The 12,122-nt window shown below is 41.6% G+C and overlaps 2 protein-coding genes across 3 annotated transcripts in view; one reads left to right on the plus strand and one right to left on the minus strand.

The window, feature by feature from the left end:
• SLC16A2 (solute carrier family 16 member 2) overlaps positions 1 to 12,122 on the plus strand; it is a 116,816-nt gene that overhangs the window by 55,666 nt on the left and 49,028 nt on the right. The window lies entirely within an intron of this gene.
• On the minus strand, positions 5,502 to 5,880 carry LOC133082290 (V-type proton ATPase subunit G 1-like). The gene has a single exon (XM_061178833.1). The coding sequence runs from the start codon at positions 5,860 to 5,862 to the stop codon at positions 5,506 to 5,508; it is 357 nt and encodes a 118-aa protein (XP_061034816.1). The 5' UTR covers positions 5,863 to 5,880; the 3' UTR covers positions 5,502 to 5,505.

Here is a 12,122-nt window from a genome sequence, read left to right on the forward strand (position 1 = left end):
ATGACTTCTGAGGAGAAGTCAGATGTAATTCTTATCTTTTCTTTAGGTAAGATAATTTCTTTCAAGATTTTTTTTTCTTTATCTTTGATTTTCTGCAGTTTGAATATAATATGCCTAGGTGTTGTTTTGGGACGTTTATTCTGCTTGGTGTTCTCTGAGTTTCCTGGATCTGTGATTTTGTGTCTGACATTAATTGGGGAAATTCTCAGTCCTTATTGCTTCAAATATTTTTTTCTGTTCCTTTCTCTCTTTTGTCTCCTTCTGGTACTCCCATTGTGCGTATGTTACATCTTTTGTAGTTTTCCCTCAGTTCTTGGATATTCTGTTCCATTTTTTCCAGTCTCTTTTTCTTTGCTTTTCCATTTTGGAAGTTTCTATTGACACATCCTCAGTCTCACTGACTTTCCTCAACCATGTCCAATCTACTAATGAGCCTATTAAAGGCATTCTTCATTTCAGTTACATTGTTTTTTTACCTCTAGCATTTCTTTCTGATTCTTTCTTAGAATTTCCTTCTCTCTGCTTACATTGTCCATCTGTTCTTGTATGTTGTCTGCTTTGTCCATTAGAGCCCTTACCATATTATTAATCATAGTTTTTTAAAATTCTTGGTCTGATAATTCCAACAACCCAGCCATATCTTGTCTGGTTCTGATGCTCACTCTGTCTCTTTAAACTCTGTTTTTAGCTTTTTAGTATGCCTTGTAATTTTTTGTTGAAAGTCAGACATGATGTACTAGGTAAAATGAACTCTGGTAAATAGGCCTTTAGTGATGTGGTCATATGGTGTGGTGGGGAGGGAGAGAAAGTATTTTATAGTCCTATCATTAGGTCTCAGTCTCTTAGTGAGCCTGTGCTTCTGGGCTGTGAACTTCAAAAGTATGTCTCAGTTCTTTTTCCCCTTTAGGTGGGACAGGATGGCTAAAAGGGGCTGATTGGGTATTTCTCTTCCCCCAGGTCAGTTAGACTCTGATAAAACCTCAACAGTTTAGGCTCTGGTAAAATAGTTTCTCTTGTGGACAGACCTTGTTAAGAACAGAATGCTCTGATATATTTCAAAATAGTTACATTTCCCCCTCCCCTTGCTAGAAGCATGGAAGAATTTTTCTCCAGTCTTCACTGTGAGAACCTGGTAGAGCTCCTGAGGTAAAATTCACAAAAGGGTTGCCCCCCAACCCCCACCATGACAGGCTCCCCTGGAGTTTTTAAGTTTCACACTTGTCCACACTGAGCCTCCAGCAATTTGTCAGTTACAGTTTAGGTTTTCTTACCCTGATGCTTGTTTCATGGAATTTTCTGCTCATGGGTTTCTGCTCTAGTAAGTTGTGATTCTCTGTATTCAGCTGTCTGTCTCTATAATTTTTAATATAGTAATTTGCCCTGTGACCTCACTTCTCTAATGAATCTGAGAAGAGTTGTTGATTTTTTAGTTTGTTCAGCTTTTTATTTGTTGTTAGGATGGAGTGATGACTTCCAAGCTCCTTACATGCCAGACCATAAAATCTTTGCCTATTTAAAATGGAGTCGTTGGGACTTCCCTGGTGGTCCAGTGGTTAAGACTCCACGCTTCCAATGCAGGGAGTGTGGGTTCGATCCCTGGTTGGGGAACTAAGATACCACATGCCACGCATGGTGTGGCAAAAAAAAAAAAAAAATGGAGTTGTCTTTTTATTGTTGAATTGTAAGTGTTCTTTATATATTCTGGATACTCAGCACTTTTCAGATAAATGATATGCAAATATTTTATCCTATTGTGTTGGTGTCTTTTCACTTTCTTGCTGGTGTCCTTTGAAGCACAAAAGTTTTAAATATTTTATTGTGCTAAAATATACATAACAAAATTTACCATTTTTAAGCATATGTTTCAGTGGTATTAAGTACATTCACATTGTTGTGCAAGCACCACCACCACCCATATCCAGAACATTTTTTATCTTCCCAAACTGAAACTCTATACCCTTTAAATAATAACTCCCCATTTTCTCCTCCTCTGACCCCTTGGCAACCAACATTCTACTTTCTGTGTCTATCCATTTGATTACTCTATGTACTTCATTATAAGTGAAATCATACAATATTTGTCCTTTTGTAACTGGTTTGTTTCACTTAGCATAATGTCTTCAAGTTTCATCCATATTGTAGCATGTGTCAGAATTTCTTTTCTTTTTAATGTTGAATAATATTCCATTGTTTGTATATACAACATTTTGTTTATCCATTCATCCATTAATGGACATTTGGGTGTTTCCACATTTTGGCTATTGTGAACAATGCTGCTATGAACATGAGTATACAAATATCTGTTTAAGTCCCTGTTTTCAATTATTTTGGGTATATAACCCAAAAAATGTTCTTAATTTTCATGAAGTCCAGTTTATCTACAGTTTTCTTTTGTTGCTTGTGCTTTTGTTGTTATATCTAAGAAACCATTGCCTAATCTAAGGTCATGAAGATTTACTTCTATGCTTTCTTTTAAGAGTTTTATAGTTTTATTTCTTACATTTAAGACTATGCTTCATTTTGAGGTAATTTTTTATATGGTGTGATGCAGGGATCTTACTTCATTCTTTTGCATGTGAATATCTAATTGACTCATCATCTTTCATTGAACAGACTACTTTTTCTACACTGAATTATTTTGGCACTCTTGCAAGCAGTAAATTCACAATAAATGTAATTTTTCTGGACTTTCCATTTTATTCCATTAATAGATGTATCTATCCTTATGCCAGTACTACACTGCCTTGATTATTGTAGATTTGTAGCAAATTTTAAATCAGAAAGTGTGGGTCCTCAACTTTTTATTTTTCAAGTTTCTTTTGGCTATCTGGGTCTCTTGTATTTCCATGCAAATTTTAGGGTCAACCTGTCAATCTTTGCAAAAAACAATGCAGCTGGGATTTTGATATGGAACCCGTAGATCAACTTGGAGAGATTGCCATCTTAACAATATTAAATCTTTTTACCTATGAAGATGGGATGTATTTTCATTTATTTAGGTTTTCTTTAATTTCTTTCAACAATATTTTATAGTTTTCAGAGTGTAAGTTTTATACTTCTTTTGTTAAATTTATTTCTAAGTAATTTATGTTTTGATGCTATTGTTAATGGAATTTTTTCTTAATTTCATTTTCAAATTGTTTGTTATTGTACAGAAGTACTACTGATCTTTGTATATTGATCTTGTATCCTGCAACCTTGCTGAGCTAGGTTATTTGTTTGAATAGTTTTTTCTTTTTTTTGGTAGATTCCTCAAGATTTTCTATATACAAGATCATGTTATCTGCAAACAGAGATAGTTTTATTTTTTCCTTTTCAATCTGGATGCCTTTTATTTATTTTTCTAGCCTAATTGGCCTAGCTGAAACCTTGAGTTCAATGTTGAACAGACATGATGACAGCAGACATCCTTGTCTTGTTTCTGATCTTAGGGGGAAAGTAATCAGTCTTTCACCAATATGTATGATATTGCCCTTGGGTTTTTCATAAATCACCTTTATCAGGTCAAGGAAGTTCCCTTCTATTCCTCATTTGTTGAATGTTTTATCTTGAAGGAATGTTGTGATTTTTCAAATGCCTTTTCTGCATCTCTTGAGATAATCATGTGTTTTTTTCTTTCATTTTATTGATACAGTGTATTACATTGGTTGATTTGCAGATTTTAAGTCAATCTTGCATTCCTGAGATAAACTTCACTTGGTCATGATGTATAATCTTTTTTTATATATTACTGTAATCAATTTGCTAGTGTTTTGTTGAGGATTTTTACATCAATATTCATAAGAGATATTGGTCTGTAGTTTTCTTCTCTTGTGATGTCTTTGGCTAGCTTTGGTATCAGGGTAATACTGGCCTCATGAGTTGAGAAATGTTTCCCCCTATTTGTGGAGAGTTTGTGAAGTTTGGTATTAATTCTCTAATGTTTGGTACCATTCACTAGTAAAAGCATTTGGCTTAGGTTTTTTATTTTTGAGGATGGGAGAAGTATTTCAATTACTTATTCAATCTTTTGTTATATCTCTATTCAGGTTTTCTGTTTCTTCTTGCATCAATTTTGGTAGTTTGTGGTTTTGTATGAATTTGTCTATATCATCTGTTATGTAATGTATGAATTTGTCTATATCATCTGTTATCTGCTTTTTTTGACTTGTCTTTCCTAACATGTAACCTCTACCCTATGAGTAGAGGTTTTGTATGAATTTCTCTATATCATATAACTGTTCACAGTATTCACTTATGCTCCTTTATTTCTGTAAGGTTGTAGTGATATCCCCTCTTTGTACTTAATTTTACTAATTTGAGTCTTCTCTCTTTTACTGTCTTGGTCCATCTGGTTAAAGGTTTGCCAATTTTGTGGATATTTGCAAAGAACCAACTTGTGGTTTTATTGATTTTCTCCACTTTTTATTCTCTATTTTATTTATTTCTGTTCTAGTCTTAATTTTTGCCTTCCTTCTGCATGCTATGGGTTTAGTTGGCTCTTCTTTTTCTAGTTTCTTTAGCTGGAAAGTTCGGTTCATGATTTGAGATCTTTACTTTTTAAAATTTTTTGTTGAGATAAAATTCACATACCATAACATTTGCCCTTTTAAAGTGTACAATTTGGTGTTTTTAGTATATTTCCAATTTTTTCCAACCAATACCACTCTCTAATTTCTGAACGTTTTCATCACCCCAGGAAGATTCTTCCTAGTAGCTATCTCTTCTCAACCTCCCCATTCCCCAGCCCCTGGTGACCAATAGTCTACTTTCCGTCTCTATGGATTTGCCTATTTTGGACATTCCATAGCAAATTTTTTTTTTGACTTTTAAATGATTATTAGTACACTATCAGTACACCAAGTAGTGACATGTAACAAGTTCTTGAATTCTATCATCTAGTAATTTTAAATAAGAGAAACCAAAAGCAGCCCAATACTAGTACCCATTGTTCTAACTCTTAGCCGGAAAGGACTATTTTAAGGCTGGCTGTTCACATAGGTTACAAGTAACTATTTACTACTTTTTCATAGATAAAGCCCCTGACCTTCAAGAAAGATTTAGGGAAAAAAAAATATTTAATCCCTTTCTTTCTTAAGAAAATTGTTTTTTTTTTAAACTATATCTAAGGTCATAGGAAGGAACCTTCATGATCTAACTTTTGAACAAGTAGAGTTGCAACATAAAGCTATGACTTAAAATTTAAAAAAAAAACTATATCTAAGAAAGAAAAAGTCAGTGTTCATAATATGCCACTTGAGCGAAAAGGCATAGGAAAACAGACAACATATACACATTAAGTTTCTAAGAAATATGAGGTAAAAAGATAAAATCTTTGGATAGGCTATAAGTTTGTACAAAGAAGCTACGACTGCTATTCTGCAAAAAGTGAAGGGACCTATTATATAATATACAGAAATAAGTTAATGCCTTTTCACAAGAATATAACCCAAGCCTTGCTAAAGCCTCATATTCTATGAAGGCATCTAAAATGCCAATCCACAGCACAGCGCTTTTGCTCTTCCCCTATCCGTTTATGCGGTAATTCTCATGGATTTCTGGCCGGATGTCACAGGCAAAGGCCAAGAGGTTATCCAGGACTTCATCCCTGTTCTGCCGGAAGTAGGTCTGAAGGATGGTCGTCTTCTCCTGGGTGTCCTTCTCCACTTCAGTGCTGCAACTGCCGTGGGATCCCAGAGCCGCAGCTTCCTTGGCCTTGAACTCCTTCTCCCTCTGCAGGCGGTACTGTTCAATTTCAGCCTGGGCTTCTTCTTTGGCCTGCTTCAGCCTCCGGTTCTTTCGCTTGCGGGCCTCGGACACCTTCTCGGCGACCTGCTTCTCGGCCTGGAGCAGCTGCTGGATGCCCTGCGACTGACTGGCCATGGCTGCGGTGGCGTCTCCGAGACGCCACAGACAGGCCTCCATAGCAAATATTTTTGATTGACAGTTTTTTCCTTTCATCACTTTGAATATGTCATCCCACTGCCTTCTGACCTCTATTCTATTTGGTAGAAGTCAGCCATTAATCTTATGGAGTTTCTCTTGTCCATGATGAGTCATTTTTCTCTTGCTACTTTCAAGATTTCCCTTTGTTTTTGGCTTTCAACATTTTGATTATGGCGTCTCTGGGATGTCTCTCCTTGTGTTTAGCCTCTTGTTATTTGTAGAGCTTCTTATATGTGTAGATTAATGTTTTCTTCAAATTTGAGGAGTTTCCATTATTTTTGAGTATTCTTTCTTTCTGGAATCTCACTGCATGTATATTGGTGGGCTTATTGGTGCCCCACATTTCTCTGAGGCTCTGTTCATTTTTCTTAATTCTATGTTCTCAATGTTTTTCAATTTGCATAATATGTATTGATCTACCTTCAAGTCTGCTGATTTTTTTCTTCTGCCACCTTAAATCTACTGTTGAGCTCCTTGTTGAATTTTTCATTTCACTTACAGTACTTTTCAACTCCAGAATTTCCATTTGGTTCTTTTAAAAATTTTCTGTCTCTTTATTGATATTCTCTTTGTGATTAGAAATTGTCATCATGCATTCTTTTAATTCTTTAAACATGATTTCATTCAGTTCTTTGCAAATATTTATAATAGCTGCTTTGTCTTCTAAGTCCACCATTTGGCCCCCTCAAGACAGCTTCTAGTGCCTGATTTTTTTCCTGTTTATGGGTTACACTTTCCTGTTTCTTGCATGTTTCATAATTTTTTTGTTGAAAAATATACCGTAACAACTCGAGCTACTGTTACTGGCTTTTCTGGACTAGGTTTGTGAGGTCTATTTCCTGCAGTATACCACCTCCTCAAAAGTCGCAGGCATGGATATGTACACAGCATCACTACTACCAGTGATTACTGTGCTTTCAAATGGAATCTCTGTTTCTTTCATTGAGACTCCCATTTAGCTTCTAACTGATCTATCTCTAGTGGTATCACACCCAGCTATTAGCCTCTACTAATTTCTTCTTAATTCCACTATTTTTTTTTAAATCATGCCTGTGGGCATAAATTATTCCATAATCTGATCCAATTAAAGTTGCTGCTCCATTGCAGGGGCAGGGTGTTATCAGTCCTTGAGGCTTGCTCAGACCCTAGAATAGTTCTTCTTAGTTCTTTCCCTGGTTCTCTCTGTTAAACTTCTAACTGGTCTAACATTTTACAGTTGCTACTAAAATTCTGAAGCTCCAAGCCCCCTCTTAATTGCTCAACATCAAGAACTTCATTGTTTCTGATAATACCCTTTGGTAAGAACTTCTCCACTCTCTTTTCCACATAAAGTTAGTCCCATTAGGGAGAGCTAAAGGGGCTCTCACATTTTAAAAGTCTGTCTTTCCTCTGGATGGAAACTTCTGCTTCACTGTACTTGAGCTGGAGGTGGGGAGAGCATCCCACATCTCCCAGAGTGACACCCCAACTCTATGAGCAGGGTGCTAGGCAAGACGGTAGCTACTGCTTTTTTTGACTTGTCTTTCCTAACGTGTAACCTCTACCCTATGAGTGAATTAGGGCAGAGGTTATCAGAGACAATATTCTACGTGCCATGTCTGAGTAGAGCTCTCACCATACCAGTAGGAGCTGGGTGGTAGAAAGGCTCATCAGTCCTCTTGGCCCTGCCTGTCTGGAACAAAGCTTTTGCAACACAGAGCTGAAGGAAGGATGAGAGATGCCTGTATCCTATCCGTCCAGGAATCAAACTGTAGCCCAGTACTGGGACCTGGAGGAAGACAGAGCCCCCTATTATTGGCCACACTCACCTAGAATACAGCTTATATTACACTGAGCAAGAGAGGGCAGAGATGGGAGCAAGTCATGGCTCAAATGCCATGGACTCTTGCTGTTCTTACCAAGATTTATTAGAGTATTTTGAATAAATGCTGCTCCATTTGCTATATGACATTAGAACAACTTCTTAATAAATTTAAGAGATTATACCAATTATGGTTTTTTCACTAGAAAATGGGTCCACAAGGCTTATCACATCCCCATTCCAGAACTGGAACCCTCTCTGTTAAGTTTGTAAACACCCCACCACACTCCCCAACACAGACATAGACTCTTCTTTCTGACCCAAGATCTCATCTGAGCAGGGTAGTGGGAGAAGCCTGGACTCTGGGGCAGGAATTGGATCCAGGACCTCTTTGTAAATTTGTCCATCCTAGTGGCTTCTTCCTTAAGGAGGCTAAAGACCAGGCTGGGGGTGGGGGATCAGAGGGCACCAAGTCATGGTGAGGCCCCACCCGTTCTGTCCCTTGAGTAGTGGCAAGAGGTAGGAGGTGGGCCTCACAGAAGAGAGAGGCTACATGTCCCTACAGCAGGGCAGATTGGGATGACTCCCTCGGCTCCTGCGGGAAAGAGCCACAGGAAGACAGACTTGGGCCGTGTGGGGCAAAGCACTCTCTATGGAAAAGATTCAGAAAGGGCTGTTGCAGGAGGAAGTGAGCTCCCTGTCATCTGGGGGTTATTTTCTAAGCAGAGGGCAGCGTGTCGAGGGGCCTCTGTCATTCAACAAGAGGTAGGACCCCAGGACTGTTGGGGGCCCGTGGACCCTAAAATGCTCTGATCATCCCATCTTTGGAGGACAAACCTTGCCCAATCCTGTCTGTCCTGGTCAGGTGGCTCAGAAACACCCCAGGGACTGCAGGCCTTTTCTGGGGTTTCAAAAAGGAGCAGCATTAGCATTCATTAGTGCTCTAATTGGCATCTTAATTGCCAGTTTCACTCTGGTCTTTTGGTCTTTATAATGGATATCTGGTGCATAGCCCTCCCCCAGCCACCCCACCCCCAACCTTCTCCCTAGAGATCAGCTCCCAGCTGCACCTCACCTTCCCTTCACCTCCACCCGCTTGCACCGCATGCACCGACAAAGGTTGGAGGCAGGGATGAGCTTCCCCAGGGCATCTGCATTGTACCTTCTCTCCCTCCCCCTTTCAGTGAGCTCAGGAAATTGGTTTTAATCCACCAGGCTCCAGTCGCTTAGCAACGGAAGAGCCTGCTCCTAACAACCAGGAGCCACAAAGATGCTGCAGAGAAAGGGGGCTGTCTGGGCCCTGCTCCTGCTCAGCTCCTGACTACTGCCTCCCTGATGTTTTTTTCTCATTGAGTACAGCCAGCCTTCCTCTCTCAGATGCTGGGTCTTGAAAGGCTGATCTCTAGGGCAGCTGCCTGACCTCACCCCCTATCCTGCCTGCCTAGAGCTTCTCTGAATCCCACCTCCCAGGCCAGCAGGAGGTAGTTCATGATCATAGCAGGGTGGCTCTAGGAAGGGCCCTCACTCTGTCTCTCAGAGGTCGCTGGCTATGTTGGTTCTTCCGGTCTGGCCTGGTGGGTGGGAGTAGAGTTGATCTCGCTCGGGTGGCCTCGGCCTGCAGAGGCTTGAAGCAGGGTTTCGGTTCCCAGCCAGAGACTGAAGTCGGGCCGCAGCAGTGAGAGCGCTGAATCCTAGCCACTAGACCACCAGGGACCAGTGGCCAGTAACAAGGCCCTGGCCCATCAGCTGTGTAGAAATGAATTTCCACCGAGAGACAGAAAGTAGTGAAACAAGTGTTTATTAGGAGGAAGAAGAGTACGTGTGAATAGGCACACACGGGTGGGCTCAGAGAGAGCCACGCCCTCGTGGTAGTTTGAATCACTTATATGGGGCATTTCTTCCGGGTTTCCTTTGGCCAATCATCTTGCTTTGCCTGGTTCTGAGTCCGTATTTGGTTTATCTCAGGGTCCTCCCATGCGTGCACACACATCTCTTAGCCAAGATGGATTCTAGTGAAGAGGCCTATGGGTAGGTTGACATCACTCCCTTTTTGGCCTCCAAGGAGCCTTTCTGCACATGTATAGTCGGGAAGGTCTCCTTGACCTCGAGAACGAGAAATATGTGGTCTCTGTCTCTGTTTACCTGGGCAGGGCTCAGCTCCTCCTCCCCTTCCTCTTGGAGTATCTGTCCACAGGGGACCAACTCCGGCTGCTCAGCCTGGGGCCCATCTACCTCCTGCCTCAGAGTGGGCCAGGCTCCTTTTACCCTGGATGAGAGCAATTCCTGCCCAGGGTCGGGGGGTGGGGTGTGCACTGTAACCCCAGCCCATCTGAGCCTGAAGGGAGGCAAGGTACCACACTCCCCGCGCTTCTAGAGGTCAGGAAATTGAGAGTCAGACGTGGGCTCAGGCCCACACAGCCTTCCAATGAGAGCTGGGTCCGAACCAACGCCAGAACACAGGGCTCCCCAACACAGTCAGCGGCCGTGAGACTGCCAGGCCGCTGCGCAGCACCAGAGGCTTCCGCCTTCCCTCCCCAAAAGACGGCGAGGACAGAACTCTCCACCCCGAGGGGGAAGCCTCCTGCCCTCCTGCCCTCCTGCCTTCTGGAATGGCCCCAGCAAAGGGTGATCACCAGTGGAGAATTTCCATTTGACGAGCTGCTTTCCCAGAATTGTTTTTAACTCAATAAGAGCTCGGGAGCGTCCCCCAGGGGAGGCCTGTCCGAAATTCTGACTCTGAGTGGGTGCTAGTTGGTGTCTTACTTAATCGCAGACCTCACTGGTCTTCGCAGGAGGGAGGTGCACATGTGTGCACCCCCGCCCCACTCCTTCTGTGGGGCCTCAAGCTCTGACAATGAGGCTGCCCCCTAGGAATAACCCATGGAAAGTGGGGGCTGTAGGAAACCAGCGTCCAACAAGGGACCCCGCCACCCCATCTATCCCCCTGGGCCAGGCCGCTAGGCAGGGACAAGCCTTCCTCTGGGCAGCTTCTTTCTGCCCTCCCCCCTCCTGGCTTCTCTCCCTCCCTTTCCCCCTTTCTCCCTCCCAAGTAAAGGGCTTCTGGCTTCTGGCTTCCATTGCCTGGCAACCAAACTGGGCTGCCACAGGCTGAGAGGAGCAGCACAGATGCTGCCTAATGAGGGGGCTGAAATGAGGGGGCGAAATCACTGTCTCTAGTCATATGTCGCTGTTGCTCACAAAACAGATACCAGGCTTTTCTTAAATTTGCGATTGTTGTTCTCTATAATGAAAAGTCTTCCAAAGGCAGACAGCTAAGCCACATTTGGGTAAACATCTCCTTGATCCACCCTTTTCTATTTCATATTAAAAACTTTTTGTTGTGGAAAATTTCAAGCCTATATACAAGGAGAATAGCATAATGAGGCTCCTGTGGACATCACCCAGCATCAACAATTATCAACCCCTGGCCAGATATCACATCATTGTTAACTGCATTTCCGTATCTAGCTTTGAAACATGAGAACTCTCTTTTTAACAGAACTACAGTGTCATTAGAACACCTAAAGTAATCATCAGTAATTCCGTAATCTCATCAAACATCCAGGCAGTGTTCAAACTTCAAACGCCTCATCAATATCATGAAGTGCTGATTGTTTTTTGTTTTTTGTTCTGATTTCACGGTTTATTTGAGTCAAGGTCTAAATAAAGGCCACACGGTAATGTAGAGGTTCCCCTTTCTGAACACTTTGGGGGAGAAAAAACTTTTCTCCTACTCTCTTAGGTTCAGTACCTAGGGCCTGCGAATGAAACTGAAAATGAAAAGACAGACTAACGGGAGAAAGAAACAGAGTGTATTTACACGTGCAACTTCCATATACACAGAAGAACTCAGTGATGGTGACTCAAAGGAGTGGTTGGAATTTGGGGCTTATATACCATCTTAATAGATGAAGTGGGGGAGAAAGGCACTTGCCAGGAGTATAAATGACTGTTTGGAAAGATACACAGATTTTCAGGAGAACCAACACTTGATGAGAGAGGCTGTAATGTTTGTCTATACAGGTGCGAGTGGCCTTTCTATCTTTTCAGGGCCACAAACTCACTTGGGGAAAAGATTTGGCGTAGACTTTATTCACAGTCTACCTTCCGGGAGTAGATCCGCCCTGAGAAGGAATTTTTGGCAGCCTCATTTCCTAGAAGTTGCTGTTTTTAGTCAGATAAGGGAAGCTACAAAAAAGGCTTTTTTTCCCTGTTGTCTATCAAAGCTCAAATGTCTTCAGCTAAAATATTCTTTATACCAGCTCTGGGTCCCAAGTGTGTCCCTACAGTATACTGAAATCCCAAGAAATCGAAATTACCCTGCAAACCACTAACCCCCGGGCTCTTCCTGAGGCCTCCTGTGAGCCCTGCCTTGAGTTATGTGAAGCATTGTTAA

The sequence above is a fragment of the Eubalaena glacialis genome, chromosome X, assembly GCF_028564815.1.
Source record: "Eubalaena glacialis isolate mEubGla1 chromosome X, mEubGla1.1.hap2.+ XY, whole genome shotgun sequence".
Lineage (NCBI taxonomy): Eukaryota > Metazoa > Chordata > Mammalia > Artiodactyla > Balaenidae > Eubalaena > Eubalaena glacialis.

Excerpts from the sequence above, each read along its gene's own strand:
- LOC133082290 (XM_061178833.1), bottom strand. The coding sequence starts at position 5,862 with ATGGCCAGTCAGTCGCAGGGCATCCAGCAGCTGCTCCAGGCCGAGAAG.